Consider the following 24,038-nt stretch of genomic DNA (forward strand, 5'->3'; position numbering starts at 1 on the left):
AACTCATTCTATGAGGCCACCATCACTCTGATACCAATACCAGACAAAGATATCACAAAGAAAGAAAACTACAGGCCAATATCACTCATGAACATAGATGCAAAAATCCTCAACAAAATAGTAGCAAACAGAATCCAACAGCACATTAAAAAGATCATACACTATGATCAAGTGGGGTTTATCCTAGGAATGCAAGCATTCTTCAATATACGCAAATCAATCAACGTGGTACACCATATTAACAAATTGAAGGAGAAAAACCATATGATCATCTCAATAGATGCAGAGAAAGCTTTTGACAAAATTCAACTCCCACTTATGATAAAAAACCCTCCAGAAAATAGGCATAGATGGAACTTTCCTCAACATAATAAAGGCCATATATGACAAACCCACAGCCAACATTGTCCTCAATGGTGAAACACCGAAATTATTTCCACTAAGATCAGGAACAAGACAAGGTAGCCCACTCTCACCACTACTATTCAACATTGTTTTGGAAGTTTTAGCCACAGCAATCAGAGAAGAAAAAGAAAGAAAAGGAATCCAAATTGGAAAAGAAGAAGTAAAGCTGTCACTGTTTGCAGATGACATGATACTATACATAGAGAATCCTAAAGATGCTACCAGAAAACTACTAGAGCTAATCAATGAATTTGGTAAAGTAGCAGGATACAAAATTAATGCACAGAAGTCTGTTGCATTCATATACACTAATGATGAAAAATCTGAAATTGAAATTAGGAAAACACTCCCATTTACCATTGCAACAAAAAGAATAAAATATCTAGGAATAAACCTACCTAAGAAGACAAAAGACCTGTATGCAGAAAATTATAAGACACTGATGAAAGAAATTAAAGATGATACAAAGAGATGGAGAGATAGGCCATGTTCTTGGATTGGAAGAATCAGCATTGTGAAAATGACTCTATTACCCAAAGCAATCTACAGATTCAATGCAATCCCTATCAAACTACCAATGGCATTTTTCACAGAACTAGAACCAAAAAGTTCACAATTTGTATGGAAACACAAAAGACCCCAAATAGCCAAAGCAATCCTGAGAAAGAAAAACAGGGCTGGAGGAATCAGTCTCCCTGACTTCAGATTATACTACAAAGCCACAGTAATCAAGACAGTATGATACTGGCACAAAAACAGAAACATAGATCAATGGAACAGGATAGAAAGCCCACAGATAAACCCATGCACATATGGTCAAGTTATCTTTGATAAAGGAGGAAAGAACATACAGTGGAGAAAAGATAGTCTCTTCAATAAGTGGTGCTGGGAAAACTGGACAGCTACATGTAAAAGAATGAAATTAGAACACTCCCTAACACCATACACAAAAATAAACTCAAAATGTATTAAAAACCTAGATGTAAGGACAGACACTATCAAACTCATAGAGGAAAATATAGGCAGAACACTCTATGTCATAAATCACAGCAAGACCCTTTTTGACCCACCTCCTAGAGAAATGGAAATAAAAACAAAAATAAACAAATGGGACCTAATGAAACTTCAAAGCTTTTGCACAGCAAAGGAAACCATAATCAAGACCAAAAGACAACCGTCAGAATGGGAGAAAATATTTGCAAATGAAGCAACTGACAAAGGATTAATCACCCAAACATACAAGCAACCGATGCAGCTCAATATCAAAAAAACAAACAACCCCATCCAAAAATGGGCAGAAGACCTAAATAGACATTTCTCCAAAGAAGATATACAGAATGCCAACAAACACATGAAAGAATGCTCAACATCATTAATCATTAGAGAAATGAAAATCAAAACTACAATGAGATATCATCTCACACCAGTCAGAATGGCCATCTTCAAAAACTCTACAAAATAAATGCTGGAGTGGGTGTGGAGAAAAGGCAACCCTCTTGCACTGTTGGTGGGAAAGTAAATTGATACAGCCACTATGGAGAACAGTATGGAGATTCCTTAAAAAACTAAAAATAGAACTACCATACAACCCAGCAATCCCACTACTGGGCATATACCCTGAGAAAACCATAATTCAAAAAGATTCATGTACCAAAATGTTCACTGCAGCTCTATTTACAATAGCCAGGACACGGAAGCCACCTAAGTGTCCATCAACAGATGAATGGATAAAGAAGATGTGGCACATATATACAATGGAATATTACTCATCCTTAAAATGGAACAAAACTGAGTTATTTGTAGTGAGATGGATGGACCTGGAGACTTATACAGAGCGAAGTAAGTCAGAAAGAGAAATGCAAATACCGTATGCTAACACATATATATGGAATCTGAAAAGAAAATGAAGAGAAACGGTCAGAAGAACCTAGGGGCCAGATGGGAATAAAGATGCAGACCTACTAGAGGATGGACTTGAGGATATGGGGAGGGGGAGGGGGAAGTTGGGAAGGAGTGGGAGAGTGGCATGGACATACGTGCATTACCAAGCGAAGATTGATGGGATGGGAGGCAGCCGCATAGCACAGGGAGATCAGCTCGGTGTTTTGTGACCACCTAGAGGGGTGGGATAGGGAGGGTGGGAGGGACAGATATGCAAGGGGAAGTAGATATGGGGATGTATGTGTATGTATAGCTGATTCACTTTGTTATAGAGCAGAAACTGAATAAAGATGTTAAAAAAAAAAACTCCAATAAAGATGTTAAAAAAAAAAAGAAGTCAGTAGAAAAACAACAATAACAACAATGAAAATATAAGGCCCAATGTAGCTGCATATAGGTTAAACCACTGCTAAATCATGTTAGGACTTCACCATGCATTCGGAGGCCGTAATGTGTGGACACCCTTATCAAATTTGTTATGTGGAGACACTGAGCTTTAATTCAATTTTATCTCCATTCTATCTGAGATCAACTTTTCCATTATGAGTTGGGTTCATCTGTTCTGAGTACACATTGGTAGCCTCTGGAAAGTTTTATTTTATGCATAATATTAAAGCTAAAAGAGTTGTCTAAATAGGGAAGGATCCTTCCAAACGTGTGAGCACCTGAAGAGTAGGGAACATGGGTCCAGATACATAATGAAAACTGAAGAACTACTTGATAAACCAGAAATCATCATATTTACATTTTTCATTCAATTCTCTTTTGTCCCATATCATCTTACACTCCACTTGAGCTGAGGTCTTTAATTATTTTGTGGTTACAGACACATTTGGAAAGATCATGAAAGTTATGACCTCCATTTGCAAAGCCTAGAAAATTTTGCACATACTTTTAAGTGTTTTCCAGAAGTTATGGAAGCCATTGTTCTGATCCAAGGACACAGGATTCAGAGGAGTATTTAAATATTTAAAATTAGGAAGGAGGTTAAGTTTTTCTGGGCTTTGTAGAGAAAGGAAATTCCCAAGAAGTCTTAGAGAAAAGTGACAAGATGAGCTTTTGTTCACCTGTGAAAGAACCGTGGCAGATCTCACACCTGGGTTCACCATCCCAAGTCTTATCTAGGATTGTGGGCTTTGGTAGTGAGCCCGTGGGTCCATGGATTTTTAGAGTACCAATGGCATCTTTAAAGACCGTTTGAACCATTTGTTCATGATTGAACATGGCAGTCAAGAATAAGCTCTGACATGACTGTGTCATTTTAAAATTTAATATTCAAGCCAACAAACTCAGCTAAGTGCTTGTGAGAATGGTCCTAACTTTCACCAGTAGAAATAAAATATTTTTGAATTTTTCCTTTAAAAAATGGCTTAAATTTTTAAAAAATGAATCAGTCACTTTCTAGTTAAAAAGGAATGTTCAGAGGAACTTAGGAGGTTTTCCTCCTGAGACAATCTGCCTTGCAATCAATTCAGATTCTCCTGGTACTTTTTTCTACCTATTACTATTATTTTTTGTCCACACAGCTAAATGGTTAGACTATCTTTCTTAAGGGCGCTAATACAAGATGCCAAAGTTTCAAATACTGGAGTTCTACTTGAACATTTAATATTTTATTTAGAAATACTTCCAGTATTGCCTTATAGAACATTCTGCAATGACAGAAATGTTCTATAATCTGCACTGTTCAATATAGCAGTGGCCAGCCACATGGAACTACTGAGCGCTTAATACATGGATAGTGGAAGGAATGACTATTTGCTTTTATTTAATTTTAAGTTCAAATAATCACATGGCTACCAAATAGAACAGTGCAGTTCCAAACTATTATATTAGAGAGGAGAGTTAAATGCTGGGCTCTCTCATCCTCAGGCAACAGACCAAACCTTGGACTAAATGATATTAGAGCATTTTTTTTTCTCAAGAAACTGAGAAACAGGGACAGGTAGCTTTTTTTGGCAGGGGGCTGCGGGGGGATAGGTAGCTCTGATGATTTGAAAACTCCAGGCTATTCTGTATTCTTACTGTGCTCAATAACCCCATCTTTGTCCCCTGCTAAAACCTACATTTAATTACAGAAGTGCTTAGTTGAAGTGAATGGCCTCACTTTCAAATCCTTTTTCGTACAATAGAAAGGTCAAAATTGTATTGTCAGGAAGGAGAAAGATGGAAAAAAGAAAGGGCAACCGGGACAGTTGAGCAGTTGTGGGTTCAACTCCCAACATCCAGAGGGTCAGCTTCCCACGTGGCTGGGTCGGACCAGCCAGCTCCATTTTGGGCGCCTGGGCAGGTGGCTGCTTAGGGAGGGCTCACCGTGATAGAGGATTTCCCTGCCGTGTTCCCGTGCTTCAACAAGGATTTGGACAGCTTTCTCTGGGAAACAATCTGTACAAAAGGAAACACAAGGTGGAGATACTAGTCATATACTTGCAGGTATACTCTTTAGTATTTCCCTTACAAAATTTTGCACTTACATCTCTCCTTGAAATTATGACATCAGTGTTCATTTATTTTCCAAGGTTCTTCGACAAACCTCTCCTAAATACAGGTCATTCCCTTCTTTCCTCTTATGGCTTGTGCTGTAAGTGTGAGTGTGTAAGGGATTACAGATAATTCAGTACTAATGGAGGTGGCTTAATCATTGCTGAGACATTTATATTAAAATTAGACAAAACACGTTGGATATGTACATTAACATAAAGGAGATGAAGTTTCAGAATGATCTCAAATTAGCACTAAAACCTCTGTGCAGAGTGGAGGATGGAGTGAAGGGAGGAAAGAAACTCAAGGTCTAAATATACACTTCCTGTATCGATAACTTCTAGAGTTCTATTTTTACTATATTCAATAGGAAGCAATAAAGTAAGTCATGAGGAGACTGATGCTCAGACAAGCCAAAAGGAGTAACTGGGGTCCTCTCCACTGGGAGCTATTCTCAGCAGAACCTGCCCCATCCCCTCTTGTTTTCTTTTCTGAAAGGGAAAGGTGGCAAGGCAGTGAGGCCCTGATGGGCCTGCACCCCATGATTCCCCAGGATTCCCAAAGGAGACAAGGCTTAAAAGACTTAAGTGAAAGCCGTGCTCTGCTCTCGGCAGAGGGAGAGCATAGTCCTCTGCTGTGGGCGGCAGCTTCTATCTGGTTGGCCCCAGTGATCCCCGCTTCCTGGTGTTCTTGCCATTGTGTAATTCCCTCCCCTTGAGTGTTGGGTGGATCCAGTGATTTGCTTCCAATGAACAGAATACTACAAAAGTGATGGGATATCACTTCAGGGATTAGGTTCCAAAATCACTGACTTCCTTCTTGCTCGTCATCTCTCATTCTCTCTCTTAGAGCCATTGCTCCGGGGGAAGCAGGCTGCTAGGTTGTGAACAGCCCTGTAGGAGCAGCCCACATGGCCAGGAATTGATGTCCCCACTCAACAGCCAGTGAGAACCAGAGGCTAGTCAGCAGCCACACAACAGCCTGGAGCAGGTCCTCCCACAAGGTGAGCCTTGAGATAACTGCACCTCGACAGCAGCCTTGTGAGAGACCCTGGTCCAGAGGACCCAGCCACGCTGCCCCAACCCCTGACACACAGAAGTTGTGAGATAATAAGTGTTTGTTTTTAAGCTTTCAACTTTTGCAGTAATTTTTAATGCAGCAATCAGTAAAAGTACACATAAGAAAGGGAAGGAGATCACTGTGAAGAGTGGGGACATAAACCCATTCTCTGAAATCCTTATATATTTTGTCTCTGTGTTAGAGCAATAAAAATATTAGGAGTGTGCTAATATCAAATGCAAAAAGTTCAGAGACCTTCCCTAGGCCAAGCAGATTAAAGATCCTAATGTTCAGTCAGCTGTCATCTGAAGAAGGAGTGCGTCTATAAAGAATCACCAGGTGATGATGATGATGTTGATGACATCAATGAGAGCAATGGGAGCTCCCATGTAAGTATACAGATCATGTGGGAGATGCCTTATTCATTCCAAAAATAATTATCTAGTCCCCAAAATATAACAAACTTGGTGCTAGGCACTAAGAATAGAGGGGTAAGCAAAGTCAGATGCAATAGCTGACCTCATGGAGCTTACATTTTAGTGGGGGAGATAGTAATAAACCAAATGGTCAAACAAATATAACTTGTCACAAAGGAGACATGCACTGGCCATGGTGGGGACGATGAATGGGGTGACTGACAGTGGACCACTTATGAATCTCCGGCAGCAGTACAGGTGAGAGGTAACAGTGGCTATGGAGATGGAGAGAAAAGACTGGATTTATGAGATAGTTAGGTGTAAAATAGTCAGAATTTGGAAATGGATTGAATACAGAGTGAGTGGGAGGCATCCTAAAGTATCACTAGATCAGAGGGTTATGCCCTTCAGTGAGTTAAGAGTCACAAGAAGGGGAAATTAAATTGGAAGGCAAAGAGCAAAGTCTGGGACAGAAAACAGACTGGAGTAGGTTGAAGAGGAGAGAAAGAGGAAGAAAATGGACAAGAAGAAAATTCTTTCAATGAGTTTGGCTATATAGTGGGGGAGAGAGAATAGACCCTGAGGGGAAGGAGAAATTCAGTAAGTTTTTTGTCTTAGTGGTTATTTTGTTGCTAACTTTACAGCCCCACAAATTTGGTATTATTAATTTCCTTTTATAGAGGAGCAAAGTTAGACACAGGGAGTTTAAGTAACTTTCCTAAGGCCATAGAGCTAGGAGGGAGTGTGCCTGGGATTTGAACATAGGTCTGATTCCAGAAACTGATCTCCAGTTACATTATGACTGGTAAGCGAACTCCTAAAACAGGTTCAGAAAATGTGCACAGCTGGATTTGTACTACATGTGCTTGCTTTTAAGTCCTAGATCTCATGTTAGTGCTTAAGCCTCAATGTGTAATCATGGAGAAGATGGTAAAGAAATAATCAAGTTAAAGCTTACGAATGAACTAATCTGGAGACACTGGCTTTGATTAAGTGCAGTGTAGCATAATGATTAAGAACATAGGTTTTTTATTTATAGTTGACTATCAATAAAATGACATGAAAAAATTCAGATGATAAAGGAATTGGCTTTCCTTTCCATAGTTAATTCTGAATTCTGAACTCACCTTTCCCACCCTACTCATTATGAATGTTCCAGTGCTTTTAGTCCTATCGGCAAAATCATTATCCCACCCCCCCAATTCTCAGATTGTCACTTGTTCTAGAAAAGCTACCATTTCTTAGAATAATGTAGACATTATTTTTTAACTTGAGATAAACCAAAACACAGGAAACACAGAAGACAAACAGCAAAAGGACATTAGAAGACTTTGTGGTTTCTCTCCAGGGGTTTTTCAGTGGGGAGTGGAAGGGAAGACACATGAATAGATGACAAAACAAGGGTCACTGATAAGCAGTAGCCAGGTCAGTATCTCTCTAAAGAAAGGTAACAGATTTATTTGGGAACATTATACCCTGTTCCCAAATAAATCTGGTCTCAGAAATACTTTGGTCCACTGTTGCTGCGTTTCATCCACATTGGTTACCTACCCCAATAACTCCAAGTGACCCCAACAACCTTGTCAACCCATGCATTGGGTTACCAGGTATTGGTAGACTGTCATTACAGACTGTGTCTTCCAAGATCCACATTTTCTTTCTTCAAGGAAGACCAAGGATGGTACCAGGTCTTTCTCACTCTGTTTTAGAAATGCCAACGTTTCCATTTGTAGGGTCTGAAGAGAATGCTACTACATACCACCTCCTGCCTTTTACAAATGCTAGGAAGACAAGCAATTTCCCAGGAAATATTCCTTCTTAAGAAATGGTCATATGGGTAAATAAGTGGCTAATCAAGCAGTCATTCAAACAAACATTCTACAGCTCCAGGCCTCCAACTCAGCTCCAAAGAATGAGTAATAATCAAGGTTTCAAACCTTTCATTGTAATAATGATTGATAATGAGTTGCCATTGGCATTGCCATTCTTAGGACTTCGAACAAAAATAGTAGGATGCCCAGCTGAAGCAGCGATCTATAGAGAAAAGTCTATTTGTTGCCAATTCTCTTCTCACACAGGCTTTGTTGCAGCTGAAGCAACTGCATCATACTCAAAAACAGCCTTAGGTCATGTCAGAGGATGAGGGGTTTAGAGTGACAAGGACTTACACTTGTCCCAGCTGATACTGAGGCCAACAAATAGGCAGCATTTAACACTGGGCTAAAGGGGATGCACTTGTCAGAAGTCCTCTAATTTGATTCTTCTCACCCTATAGTGGGGTCACAGTTGCAACCTTTAGACTTCAATGGAAGGATGAAATATAGGGGGAGGAAACACTCTTATTAGCAAAGTCGAATCAGAGGGACATTAGCACCATCAAGTCCCTGATCTGCATTCACACATGGATCTGGGGAGGAAGTGTTTCTCTCCCTGTGAAGTGGGTGGTATTCTAACAGTAGGGATCCTCATTTTCAGGGAAGTCCACTGTTTCATTTAGATAAATGGGAACAAAACCAGGAGAATAAAAAACATTTTGGTCAATATTTCAACAAGTGTTTGTTCATCTGGACTTGCTTACAAAGACTTTCAAAACAGTCATTTTGGGAACAAGACATTCGTCTTTCATGAGATCTCTTTTACTGAAAATATCTTCAGATTATTTCTGGAAATTGCTTTAAGACTCCATTGCAAAAACAAACATTTATTGAACATCTTTTCTGTGCCAGGCACTGTTCTGAGATAACAGTGGTGGACAGGTGAAAACATAATTATAATACTTGACATTCATACCTCTGTTAGCCAGAATTGATAATGCCCAAAGCATGTGTCAGAGAACTTTCATTTATTAAAAGGTAAGTAAATATTGTATGAAAAAGTCTTTGTGTAGATAAGTCTGGAAATCACACGATTAGAAAAAGTTTGACATCTTTAACTGCAGGGTATTAACAGAGCTTTAGTTGTGAATCACCCTGAGCACAGCCATGGAAGGAGCATTCTTTATACTTTTTTGACCCCAGAATCTTTTGTCAAGGAGCATCCCTGGTGTTCTGAAAACTAGCAATTACTACTCCCATCACTACAGGGTACAACCAAGGGCCCCTGATGACTCCTGTAGCAACAGAGGGGGACAGGTCCAGGTCCTCTCAGGCCTGACTCTTGCAGAGCTGGCTGGGCTCCCAACAGCCAGCATTGGCATCTCTTTGCCTACAGGTTCTTCTGGAGTCTGTGCCCACTGTCCACAGGAACAGTAAGCTGAAAGTGGGGGGGGGGATTAACACCCTTGGGAGTGGAGTCAACCAACCGATGGGCTTTGGCACAGAAATCTCCCAGCTCCTTTAGCCCAGGGATGGGGGTAACTCTGTGGTGTTTGTTCTGCACAGAAGCTGAGTTTTCCCAGTGGATGGAGTTCCAGTTACTCCCAGTGGTGATTCCTTAGACATCAGAGCCTTTGCTTTATTGGCCACTCCCCCTTTCCTGCCACTTCTCCACTCCCTTTCTAGTGTTTCCTTCACTTTCCAAATAATCTACTTTTCAATCCTTGTCTGCTTCTGGGCGACACTACCAAAATTCAACTCTGTGTCAGATAATGTATTGAGCATTTCACATATATTATCTCATTTACTGTCATTTAATGAGCAAAACTCTCTCTTGCCCCAAGCAACTGGGATGAGGGAAGCAAGGCTTTGAGAAATTGAGTTTATCTAAGGTCACATAGCATTATGGACTGAATTGTGAACCTTCCCACCCCTCCTCCCCTTCATATCACAGTCACAAATACAATGTGACTGTATTTGGAGACAGGGCCTATAATGGAGATAACTGAGGTTAAATGAAGTCATAAGGGTGGGACCCTAATCCAACAGGACTAGTATCCTTATAAAAAAAGGAAGATCCATCAGAAGTCTCTCTCTCTCTCTCTGCAATATGTACACCGAGGAAAGGGTATGTGAGGACACCATGAGAAGGTAGCTGTCTACAAGCCAGCAGGAGAGGTCTCACCACAAACTAACCCCGCTGTCACCTTGATCTTGGAATTCCAGCTTCCAGAACTATGATAAAATTGCCATTGTTTAAGACACTAGTGTGTGATATTTTGTTATGGCAGCCCTAACAGGTTAATACACATAGCTTATAAGAGTTGAAGCCAGGATTCATTCCTTCACTGAGTATCATATTTATTGAGCATCTATTATGTGCTGGGTATTGAGAATAAAATGATGGCACAAAGACAGGCACACAATTGCCCTTCCAGAGGTAGTCACACAAAACCCATGTCAAATTCCAACTCTGCAAGGAGAAGTAATGTCATGCTGTGAGAGGGGGGCTCACCAGATTCAGGAGGTCAGGTAAGGCATTTCTGAAGAAACTGCCCCTGACCTGAAGGCTCATGGATAACTGAGTAGTCAAAGAGGAGAGGGAATAGTAGGTACAAGGGTATATATGAGTATGAGGAGCAGGCTGAATATGAGGGACAGAAAAGAAGACTTTTAATTTATTCCCAGAGACCAGATTCTTGGCCATGTTGTCCTCTGATTGACACTAGGTACTTTAGCAACGTTGGCTGTGGTAGGTAAAAAATGACTCCCTAAATATATCCATACCCTAAATCGCTGAAATCTATGTGTGTTACCTTATATGGCAAAAAACAAAAAAACAAAAAAAACACCAGTCTTCACAGTATAATTAAATTAAGGATCTTAAAATAGGTAATTTATCCTGGATTATTTGGGTAGACCCTAAATGTAATCTCAAGTGTCCTTATAAGAGGGAATCAGAGGGAGATATAATTTATGACATACACTCAGAAAGGATGAAAATATGAAGACAGAGCAGAGAAATACTTGAAGATGTTGGACATGACAAGGAATGGATTCTCCCCTAGAGTCTCCAGAGGGAGTACGGCCCTGCTGACACCTTGATTTCAGACTTCTGCCCCCAGAACTGTGAGAGAATAAATCTGTGTTGTTTCAAGCCACCAAGTTTGTGATAATTTGTAACAGTAAACACAGGAAACTAATAGACTGACTTAGCCCATGACCAGGTTCAAAGTTCCAGGAAAAGATACCATGATGGCTTCAGTGATGACTGATTTTAGGGAAATCCCTACCTTCCCATTTCCCTCCCAAGACAGCTGGGCAATATTACTTCACCTGATAGAAGTCAGACCCTCTCAAGATAAATATACCTGAAGACCCTGGCTTTGACACTCTTCCTCTTTCTCCTGGTCATGTCTTGTTTCCACCACTGACCGAAAGGAGCCACAATCCTATCTGAGCACAGAATAACCGCTGAGAACCTTGGCATCTTGTGTGCACTACCAATAAAGGGAAGCCTTAAAATGGTTTTAAACATCATTAAAAAATAGCCTTTAAGAGCTACGCTTTTTCTTATGCTGTTCCTTTTGCCTAGGATGACTCATACCTTCTCCCCTCAATTGGCAAATTTATTCATTTTTAAGATCTTCATTAGAAGTTGGGATGGTTGCTGTGGTAGGAGGGATGTGAAGTCACCTGTGGGATGGAGAACTATTACTTCCGCCCTCACGCGTGTCCTCCCCTCCTCATCCTAGCTGGTTCCCTGCAGCAGCAGCAGCAGCATGGCCTGGGTTGCTAGAAATGCAGGCTTTCAGGGCCCACCACAGACCTGCTGAATCAGAATCTGCATTTTGATGAGGTCCCCAGGTGACCTGCATGTACATTAAAAGTGAGAAGCACTGAGCTAAAAAGTAAGAATTGCACATTGACAATTTCAGTACAGTATGATCAGATTTAGAGGATTTCTAGAAAAGGGCTTTAAGATGAATCTGTTCTGCTGATTTAGACTTTCATTAAAGGTAAAGCTGTAGGAGCTAAGAAGCTTTCTCAGCCATTCGGGGGAGAGAACGGTGACACACGTGTGTACATATGTTTTATGTAAACTCAGTCTGGTCCTCAGCTCCCCAGTGGAGACCTACAGAAGGACAAGCCTAGAGAGAATGATTCCAAGTGACAGGAGTGATGGGTAATCTGCTTCCTTGGGCTTCCTGTCTTGAGATTTCTATTAAGCAGGGTTCTAATTACTTCAAGTGTAATTACAGACTTTTACCCTTTCTCTGACTTCATTAGTAAGGGACGGAAAGAGTTTCGGAGAGAGATTTACGGACTGCCTGTGTATTAATTATGCACCTTTGCCTCCTCATCACAAATGACCTGGTCCAGAGGCCACCTCCCCACCCTCAGTTAAGCTGTACCACATGGCGATCAGGAGAAGGAGAAAGAGCTGCGTCTCCAAGCAGCTGTTGCCTAGGGTAGGGCACTGTGTCAGGTCAAGGGCACAAGGCAGCTTTTCAACCATTGCCTTGGCAGGCTGTGACTCGTCTTCAGTGAGGCTGGCAACAAAACACTAATAGTCCACAGGATAGAAGAGAATGGGAGAAAGCCCCTGACCATTTTTAAGCAAAGTATGCAAATTCCAGCTTTCAGGTTGTTAGATTAGGTTAACTAGGTTGTTAACAGGTGAAGAGACCAGAAGCTCAAAGATAACTAAGGTAATAAAGCTACTGAAGAGTCACGATACTACTGCAGGAAGAGCACTTACTGTGTGCCAGCTACTGCTCTGAAGTGCCTTGTGTGTACTAATTAATTTAATTCTCATGACAGCCCTATGGAGTAAGTATTATGCCCATTTACAGATAAGAAAATGAAGTATAGAGAGTGTATTGGTTTGCTAGGGCTGCCATAACAAATTACCACAAATTTACATAAAACAACAGAACCATATTCTTTCATGGCTGCAGAGGGCAGAGTTTGAAGTCAAGGCATCTGTGGGGGTCGTGCTCCCTCTGGAGGCTCTAAGGGCGATTTCCATATCTAGTCTCTTCAGTGTCTGGTGCCTGCCACTGTCCCCTGGCCTGTGGCCGCATCACTCCACCTCCTTCACGAGACCCTCTCCTGTCTGCGTCCCTCCTTTGTGGTTCCTTTATAAGGACAGTTGTCGCTGGATTTACCCCACCTGGATAATCCAGGTTGAGCTCTTCATCTTGAGATCCTTAATTACATCTGCAGAGACTTTTTGTCCAAATAAGGTCACATTCACAGATTGTGGGGCTGAGGATGTAGACATATTTTGGGGGCCACCATTAGGTCCACTACAGAGAAGCTAGGTGAATTTTTCAAGGTTCCACAGCCAGGAAGTAGCAGAGTTGAGATTTGAACCCAGTCAGTCCAGCCCAGAATCCATCCCCTCTCTGCTGCCTCCCATAAATGACAGGGGCTGGACTTGATCCTGTGCTAAACCCTGCCAGATGTATGCAGTGATTCACACTCACTCCTCACCCTGGGGGAGCTGACCTCAGAGGGTCATTTCCTCTCCCTCAGACCACTGCAGGGGCCACTTAACTGGTCCCCTAGATTCACTCTTGCTACATAATGTAAAGTAAGAGCCACACATGATGATAAAGAAGACGTGGTGTGTGTGTGTGTGTGTGTGAGTGTGTGTGTGTGTGTGTGTGTGTGTGTGTAATGGAATATCACTCAGCCATGAAGAAAAATGAAATAATGTAATTTGCAGCAACATGGAGGGACCTAGAGATTATCACACTAACTGAAGCAAGTCAGACAGAGAAAGACAAATACCATATGACATCACTTATATGTGGAATCTAAAAAAATGATACAAATGAACTTATTTACAAAACAGAAATAGACTTACAGACATAAAAAACAAAGTTATAGGGCTTCCCTGGTGGCGCAGTGATTGAGAGTCCGCCTGCCGATGCAGGGGACACGGGTTCGTGCCCCGGTCCGGGAAGATCCCACATGCTGCGGAGCGGCTGGGCCCGTGAGCCATGGCCGCTGAGCCTGCGCGTCCGGAGCCTGTGCTCCGCAGCGGGAGGGGCCACGGCAGTGGGAGGCCCGCGTACCGCAAAAAAAAAAAAAAAAAAAAAAAAAAAAAAAAAAAAAACAAAGTTATGGGAGACTTCCCTGGTGGTCCAGTGGTTAAGAATCTGCCTTCCAATGTAGGGGATGCAGATTTGATCCCTGGTTTGGGAACTAAGATCCCACGTGCCACGGGGCAACTAAGCCCATGTGCTCTGGAACCTGCATGCCACAACTAGAGAGAAGCCCACGCACTGCCACGAAGAGCCCGCTCGCCTCAATGAAAGATCCCACATGCCGCAATGAAGATCCCGTGTGCCACAACTAAGACCTGACACAGCCAAATAAATTTTTTTAAAAACTTATGGTTACCAAAGGGGAAAGGGAGGGGAGGGATAAATTAGGAGTTTGAGATTAACATATACACACTACTATATATAAAATAGATAACCAACAAGGTCCTACTGTATAGCACAGGGAACTATATTCAATATCTTGCAATAATCTATACGGGAAAAGAATCTGAAAAAGAATAGATACATAATGAATCACTTTGCTGTATAACTGAAGCTAATACAACAGTCTTAATCAACTATATTTCAATTAAAAAATTAAAATATAAATTAATAAAAAGAAAAAGGTCACACATGAGGGTCCAAATGCTGAGCATGGTGTAGGACCAGGCAGGGTAACCTCTCCAAGCCTCAGTTTTGTCTTCTCTGAAATGGTGATGATACTATCTACCCCACTGGTTTATCATGTGCATAATGAGTAGCAACAAAATCCCAGCATCAGGCCCATAGAGATGCTTATGAAATGCTCCTTCCTCTTCTCTTCTCTCCTATCTAATCAATTCCCACAAAGAGATGATTATAGTCATTGATTGGCTTGGACTGGGGTTCTGGCAGTGGAGTGGAAAGAGAGGTAGAGAGTAAAGATATTTAAGACACTGAGTTGATGGGGCTTTGGGAAAGGCTGATGGGTGGGCTGTGGAGCAGAGGGAGTGAGTGAGTGGTGCAAGGGAAGGCTCCTCGGTTTTGGGTCTCTGCATCTGGGAGGACAGAGCTGTCATTCCCTGAATGGGGCAGATGGAGGCTGTGGGCAGGGAGAGCAAGAAGACATGGTGAGTTTGATGTGGGGTTGTTGAGTCTGAGGTGCCTGTGGTCATCCGAGTGGAGTCAGTATCTAGATACTGTTGGATACATGAATCTGGGGCATGGAAGAGAGGTCTGAGCTGGGAGTCTCCAACATGTGGATGATAAATGGAAGGGGAGGAGCTGAGGAGGAAATATAGGAAGGAAAGAAAGGAGCAGTCTGAGAGTGAGGCAACCTTCCCAGGCTGAGAACCACAGCAATGTCTTCTCACTACCTGCAGCCTCTGAACACACCCTGTGGGGGCCCAGCCTCCTCCATCCCATGGGTGAGGGCCTGAGGGATCACAGCTGTGTCCTCCATGCTCAGGCTGGGGCTATGCTCTGTGGGGGGCAGCCAATTCAGGGCAGGGGCTGTCTTCTTTTCTGTGTGCTGATGGAGGCATCAAAAGGAAGAATATTAAAAGTGCAAGGCATACACTAACAATGAAATATCAAAAAGAGAAATTAAGGAAACAATCCCATTTACCATTGCATAAAAAGAAGAAAATATCTAGGAATAAACTTATCTAAGGGGGCAAAAGACCTGTACTCTGGAAATTATAAGACACTGATGAAAGAAATTGAACATGACACAGTTGGAAAGATATACCATGTTCTTGGACTGGAAGAATCAATATTGTTAAAATGACTATACTACCCAAGGTAATCTACAGATTCAATGCATTTCCTATCGAATTACAATCACATTTTTTCCCAGAACTGGAAAAAAATTTAAATATTTATGGAAACACAAAAAACACTGAATAGCCAAAACAATCTTGAGAAAAAAGAATGGAGCTTGAGAAATCACTCTCCTTGACTTCAGACTATACTACAAAGTTACAGTAATCAAAACACTATGGTACTGGCATGGAAACAGACACATAGATCAATAGAACAGGATAGAAAGCCCAGAGGTAAACCCATGCACTTATGGTCAATTAATCTACAATAAGGGAGGTGAAAATATACAGTGGAGAAAAGATAGTTTCTTCAATAAGTGGTGCTGGGAAAACTGGACAGCTGCATGTAAAAGAATGAAATTAGAACATTCTCTAACACCATATACAAAAATAAGCTCAAAGTGGACTAAAGATCTAAATGTAAGACAGGATACAACACAACTCCTAGAGGAAAACAAAGGCAGGACACTTGTTGACATAACTCACAGCAATACTTTTTGAATCCATCTCCCAGAGTAATGGAAACAAAAGTAAAAATAAACAAATGGGACCTAATTAAACTTAAAAACTTTTGCACAGCAAAATAAACCATAAACAAGTGAAGTAAGTCAGAAAGAGAAAATGAAATACCGTATGCTAACACATATATATGGAATCTTAAAAAAAAAAAAAGGTTCTGAAAAACATAGGGGCAGGACAGGAATAAAGACACAGACGTAGAGAATGGACTTGAGGACACAGGGAGGGGAAAGGGTAAGCTGGGATGAAGTGAGAGAGTGACATGGACATATATACACTATCAAATGTAAAATAGATAGCTAGTGGGAAGCAGCTGCATAGCACAGGGAGATCAGCTTGGTGCTTTGTGACCACCTAGAGGGGTGGGATAGGTAGGATGGGAGGGAGAGGCAAGAGGGAGGGGATATGGGGATATATGTATACGTATAGCTGATTCACCTTGTTATAAAGCAGAAACTAACACACCATTGTAAAGCAATTATGCTCCAATATAAAGAAGTTTAAAAATAAAAAGAAACCATAAACAAAACAAAAAGACAACCTATGGAATGGAAGAGAATATTTACAAATGATGCAAGCAAGGGATTAATTTCCAAAATATACAAACAGCTCATACTGCTCAACATCAAAAAACAAAACAAAACTCTAAACAACCCAATAGAATAAATGGGCAGAAGACCTAAACAAATAGATATTTCTCCAAAGAAGACAAACAGATGGCTAACAGGTACATGAAAAGATGCTCAACATCGCTAATTACTAGAGAAATGCAAATCAAAACTACAATGAGGTATCACTTCACACCAGTCAGAATGGCAATCATTAAAAAGTCTACAAATACATGTTGGAGAAGGTTGCATTAACATGGGAAGATATATTTTTTATGTGAAAAAAGCAAGTTACAAAAAGCATGTATAAGTCACCAGATGGTTGTTTTTTAAAAAAGAACTGTATGTATATGCATACATAAAAAAAATCTAGAATATCATGCACCAGAATATTTAAAAGCTATCTGTCAATGTTGGGATGTGGGCCTCGTGGTCCTCCAGCAGAGCAGAGGGAGGGTCTGGGGGTCAAAGACCTCCAGCAGTTGTCAGAGCCCAATATCAGCTGAGTGGTCTCATTTCCACTGGGGCTGTTGTCTTGTTCTGCACCTGTACTGTCTTAGAACCCACTCACCCGATTGTGGTGTGCTCCTTCCTATCCCACTTACTCCAGGCCTGGGCCCAGATCAAGGATCCCTGCTTGCCTGTGGCTTGATTAGTGAACTCTGGGACACAGAGATTTAAACTTCCCATCCTCATGGGCCCATGAGGGTTCTTAACTTATTGATTATTAGCACTCCAAGCCCTCTCAGGTCTCTTCTGTAATCAAAAATAATGTTACAAAATGTCAGAACCACATGCAGAATAGGATGGGTGAGGCAGGCTTTATAGAGGTCATTTCCTAGTTGTCCTCTAAATCTAGTGTTGAAAATGCTGGTGCTTGTTACCCACAGGCCAAGGCACAGAAGTGCCCAGGAGCTGCAGTGGGTATATCATCTGGGAGTCGGGAGGCCTGGGTTTAACTCCCCGACTTGAAAATGGCTTGCACTTAAGCAAGTCACTTCAAGGTTCAGGTGCTTAGCAGGAAATGTGGAAATATGGTACTTTCCCCTCAGGGGTTCTGTGAGAATGAAATGAGATGTTTGGTGCAGTTTTCAGCATAAGGTCTGGCAGTATATAAGAGCAGTCACTCTGCCCTCTGCCTAGACTGCTTTCCTGGATTTCTCTGCATGGCCCATGCCCACACTTTTTTCTGGTCTCTGCTCAGAAAGGGCCTCCCAGACACTCCTATCTAAATGAGCACCTACCCCCTTCCCATCACTCTCTATCCCTTACCCCATTGGGATTTTCCTTCACAGGACTATCACTGTCATTATTTTATGTAGGAACAGGTAAGCTCCATGATAACAGGGCTTTGTCCCCTTTTTTCACAGCTGACGCCCCAGGGTCTAGAAGAGTGTCTGGCTTACAGTAAGTGCTCAATAAATGAATGAGTACATACATATTTATTTGAATGAGTGAATAAATGTATATTAGCTTTTTATTATCATTGTTGGCATTGATGTGTTTATTCACTGAATGAATGAATAAATGAATGAGTACATGTCAGTTATTTTTATCTGATTGTTATCCTTAACTGGTACATAAGCAATAGGTCCGTGCCCATGGAAGGGTGAGGCCTAAATACTGTAAGCTGTTCAGACTCTGTGGTCCAGGAGTATTGCAGATAAATACTCACAAATGAGGTGTCTATTTGCAGATGGCTGTCACAGGTCTTCCTGAGCTGGGAGAAAGATACAGGAGTCAATTTATCAACGTGTGGAAAAGGTCACTTCCTTCTTGACCTCATTGAGCAGTTTACAGTGATAGCACTTAGGGAGAATTACTCTCCAATTTTTCCAATCTGCAAAGGGTTGTAGAAGTGGGGGTGATACTGGCCTCAGGTAACTCAGTACCTGGGATACAACAAGGTCCCCAAATATCAGTCTCCTCCCTTCAACTGAGCACTTATAAGAAAGTCAGTAGGGGGAGATTTGTAAAGGGATATGGATCTTTTTCTTATTAGGTATATGAAACAGAATCCCAGAGATAGTGCAGCCTGGGGGTGAGGGAGGAAGAGCTTAGTGCTCTGACTCTGAATCCAAATGCCTGTTGTTGCATCTTGGCTCTGCCACTTAGGAGGTGTGGATCTTGGTCTGGTGTTGATGATGATGATAATTGTGATGATGACATTGATAGCACCAAGCTCACAAATGTCTGGCATATGATCAGCACTTGGTAAATGTCAGCTATGAAAATGATTTATTATCATGAAGGGACTATAAAAAATATTGTCCTAATTGGGACACTTGAAAATGAAAGGGAACAGTGTTAATTAAACCATGACAACATGTGTGAACTGGGGCAAATGGAGTCTAGGTTACGGTATCTTTATGAGGGTACCTCACACGCAAAGATGAATTCCCCCTCCTTGGAAGTATTTAAGCAGAGGCCGGGAGCACTGAAAGCTGACTCCTGCACTGTGCTGGCTGAACTCAGTTGGACTTTTGTCTTCCTCTCCATTTCAAGCTTTTCATATTCCACTGGAACCCTGTCTGCAAGTTCACTGTAATATTAGTTTTCCTGGTTCGAGTCTTATTGTGGGGAGAGAGGTCTGGAGGATTTCCATTCCTTTGTTGCTGATAACTGCATTGGGAGTGTGTGCTGACCTCAGCCCCCTGGTGGGCAGACACCAGGGAAGAGTGGGTGAGCACTATAATCAGCTCACTCTGGGCCTTGCCCGACCTGCCCAGGTGGACAGAGGAGCCTCAAAGGCTCACCTTCCATCCAAAACAAAGTTAATGAATTCACACTCGGCCTCATTTTGCCCTTGAATCTGAAACCAAGACTCGGGAATGATTTTGTAACCCAAGCAGTTATTGTTTTTTCTCCTTTTAAACTTCATTAGTTTAATTCAAAATAAAAATATTCTCTTTCTCAAATTAGGCTTGAACTGGAGATTCTGGACTTTGGGGGAATGTCAGAACCTCTTTGCAGTTCCAGGGAAGCTTCCTTAACTTATTCGTTATTAGTGCTCCAAGCTCTCCAGGGTATCTTCTGTAATCAAAACAGTATAACAAAGGATCAGAATCGGATTACCCAAGGAAAACTTCCTCCCTGTGGGCAGTGAGGTGGGAATCAAGGCTTTACCTGCAGCATCTGCAAAGTTCTTTCTCAAAAACCTAACAGAAAGCACAGCCTCATCATCAAAAAGTTCACAAATAATAAATGCTGGAGAGGGTGTGGAGAAAAAGGAACCCTCTTACACTGTTGGTGGGAATGTAAATTGGTGCAGTCACTATGGAGAACTGTATGGAGGTGCCCTAAAAATAGAATTACCATATGATCCTGCAATCACACTCCTGGGTATATATCTGGAGAAAACTCTAATTTGAAAAGATACATGCACCTAAATGTTCATAGCAGCACTATTTACAATAGCCAAGACATGGAAGCAACCTAAATGTCCATTGAGAGATGGATGGATAAAGAAGATGTGGTACATATATACAAATGGAATACTACTCAGCTGTAAGAAAAAATGAAATAATGCCATTTGCAGCAACATGGATGGACCTAAAGATTATCATACTAAGTGAAGTAAACCAGAGAAAGACAAATATCATATGATATTGCTTATATGTGAAATCTAAATAAAAAATGGTACAAATGAACTTATTTGCAAAACAGAAATAGAGGGCTTCCCTGGTGGTGCAGTGGTTAAGAATCCACCTGCCAATGCAGGGGACACAGGTTCGAGCCCTGGTCTGGGAAGATCCCACATGCCGCGAAGCAACTAAGTCCGTGTGCCACAACTATTGAGCCTGTGCTCTAGAGCCCACGAGCCACAACTAGTGAAGCCCACGCATCTAGAGCCTGTGCTCCACAAGAAGAGAAGCCACTACGATGAGAAGCCCATGCACCACAACAAAGAGTAGCTCCCGCCCACTGTAACTAGAGAAAGCCCGCGAGCAGCAATGAAGACCCAACAAAGCCAAAAATAAAAATAAATTAAATAAATAAATAAATAAATATATAAAAAACAGAAATAGACCCTCAGACATAGAAAACAAACGTATGGTTACCAGAGGGGAAAGGGGTGCAGGAAGGATAAATTAGGAGATTGGGATTAACATATACACACTACTATATATAAAATAGATAACCAGCAAGGACCTATGCATAGCACAGGGCACTATACTCAATATTTTATAATAACTTATAAGGGAAAAGAATCTGAAAAAGATTATATATGTGTGTGTGAGTGTGTGTGTGTGTGTGTGTGTGTGTATACACTGAATCGTGCTATATACCTGAAGTTAACACAACATTGTAAACCAACTATACTTCAATAAAAAATATATATCTGTATATATCTACATATCTATATATAGATATATATATATAAAGAAAGCACAGCCACAGCAGATACCTCACTCAAAATCATTTCTCACTAATTCCCCAAATTAGACATCTTTACATGTTTTAAAGTTCTTCAAAAGTTTAAGATCTGTACAATACTAGGTATCATATTCTTCCATGTGAATACGAGTTCTTCTAAGTCAGGATACAGGCCTGATTTTTTTTTTAAAATTATGATGTTTTTACTAACATTCATAGTAACTTTTTCCTGATTATAGAGGTGATATATATTCCTTTCAGAAAATATAGAAAAACATGGAGGTGACACGAAAAATCACCCATAACCCCACACTCTACATGTCTTCACTCTTGTCATTTAAAAATATTTCCTCCTAGTCCTTTGGTCTACTAAGAAATGAGTACTTGAAGCGCTAGTAATATTTTTTCCCCACCTTTGGGAGAGAAGACCAAGAAGAGGTTAGTTTCTGATGGCTACATGTGATGTTCAGAAAATTGTATGGTAATTGGTAACTAAATTTCATAAGTTGCCAAGCTAAAAAAATGCAGTAATCTTCTCAGGTTTTAAAATAATGGCAGTAAAACATAAATATATTTTAAAAATATTTTTGGTAAATAAAAATATTTGGTAGAGAATTAATTTGGGACTACTATATTATTTGGTGAATTGACTTTCTGATCATTTGACTTCAGCAAATTGGCCATTTGACATATTGAGGATTTGGTTCACAGTGTTGTAGTGTCTCATGCTTAAGGGCTGAGACAAGCCTAGGACATTTTTGTTTAAGGCACTCAGAATGCTGATAATTGAGCAGGTATAACCAGATGAGGCTGGGAATAGGCCAGGACCAGATGGTGGAGAAAGCCTGTGTTAACCCCAAGAAGACAGGATTAGGGTGGGTTTTTACAGCCAGTAGTTCTTTGTTGGGTGGAAGAGTGATTGGAATGAAGGCTGGCTGTCAACAAGCAAAAGTGGTAGATCTGGTAGAGGTACCAGTAGCTGCTTTCAAACCCAGCTGGCACATGTGTCTCTCCATATGGGTAGACAGGTCCAGGGTGCCCTGGCCGGGTAGGCTGAGGCTGAGTGCCTGCACCAGCCTGCATTAAAGAGTTGACCAGGTCAAACACCTAGAGCTGCTTTTCAGTAGTAACATGTCAGTCCTTGCAAATTCTCACCCAGTTTCAGGTCACTTGCCCTCCTCCCTTGTACACATATGGAGCTAGGAGAGGTACCATATTCCTGTGAATGTATGTGGAACAGGGCCTGTAAACACAGGCCCATTTTAATTGCCACTAAATATATCTTTTGAAAACTATCTTTGAAATTAAGTAGACACGAGGAGCTGCTTTCCCAGGGGGCACCTCAGTCGGGAGGTACAATCTATGGCTGAATGACATCTATGACTGGCAGGCTCAGTCCTGGATGAGAAGAGAAGGGGTGGGGTGGGGGAGTTGAGGGGAGGTGGGCAGAGAACATCCTGCAAAGGGATGAGGATGCAGGGAGGGATGCTTTACTTTCAGAGACAAGGGGAAGGAAAGAGATGAGTGAGAATCATTAACTATTAGAATTGGAAGGAACTTGGAGATTAATCAATACAAAACCTTCCCTCTACAGATGAGGTCACTACATCACCAAGATCCCACAGGGACTTGGTGGCAGATCCAGGCTCCAGGGCTCTTGATGCCAGTCTAGGACACCATAGAGGAGATTTAAAGGTACAAAAGGAGATTCTAGAGGAAGTAGAGGGGTTTCCCTAGTACCCAAATGCAAGAAGATTATTTGCTGGACAAAGATAGCAAAGAAAAAGGCAATAACTAATTTTCTTCTCTTTTGAGAGTTGAGGTGTGCTCACCCACAATTGCCCTGTGTGAATCCAACCTGCCTATGAGCAGAATAGTCAACATGGAAACAGGACTGCTTCCCAGGATTTCTCGGCCTGTCCATGGCAGCTGAGATGATGACATTTATTGATGACACCATTCATTACTCATGTGGCTTCTGCCTGCAGTAATTCTGCAAAGTTAGGGAAAGCTTTTCATGTGAGCAGCAGAAGGAAAATGAGTTGCCTGCTATAATGTGTAAATTTGACTCCCCTGGGCCATCAATTTTATGCCATGAGGATACTGATGTTATGCAACAAAAAACCAACCTTGGGAATCTCACTGTGGGCTTTATATTGAGTTTGGATAGCACCCTTTGCACCATCAAAGCCCCAGTCCCCACTGATTGGGTCCATCCCAGCCTGAGACCAAATGCACGTAGGTCACTGAAAGCTTGTGGTCAGCCATCGTTTCAGGGGTCACTGTGGCTTATCTAATGCTAACATTCACCTGTGTCAGGAGAAGAACCAACAGTCTAGGTAATAGGTCCATTCAACTATATTGAGTGGAGAGGAGAAACAAACTTTGGAAGTCAAGATGCTCACCGAGAATATAAACTCAAAGCCATGTGCATGGTCCTTTGTGGGACTGTAAACTTTATGAAGCAATTTTTTTTCCTGCTCTCCAGATGTTTTTGTTGTCCTCCTTAGTTTCTCTAGATAATTATCCCAAATATTTGTCCTTTTGTTATTAAAACTAG

General features: G+C 41.4%; 1 protein-coding gene across 2 annotated transcripts in view; it reads right to left on the reverse strand.

Moving 5' to 3' along the window:
- CPNE4 (copine 4) overlaps positions 1-24,038 on the reverse strand; it is a 630,526-nt gene that overhangs the window by 160,405 nt on the left and 446,083 nt on the right. The window contains exons 4-5 of one of the 2 annotated variants that reach the window (XM_032629817.1): positions 18,777-18,821; positions 4,660-4,731 (exon numbers count right to left, since the gene is read on the reverse strand). In XM_032629817.1, coding sequence (XP_032485708.1) covers positions 4,660-4,731; positions 18,777-18,821 — 117 coding nt within the window. The remainder of the gene's footprint in view (positions 1-4,659; positions 4,732-18,776; positions 18,822-24,038) is intronic. The other variant, XM_032629818.1, reaches the window with a different exon arrangement.

This window comes from Phocoena sinus, chromosome 4 (assembly GCF_008692025.1).
Source record: "Phocoena sinus isolate mPhoSin1 chromosome 4, mPhoSin1.pri, whole genome shotgun sequence".
In the NCBI taxonomy this organism is placed as follows: Eukaryota; Metazoa; Chordata; class Mammalia; order Artiodactyla; family Phocoenidae; genus Phocoena; species Phocoena sinus.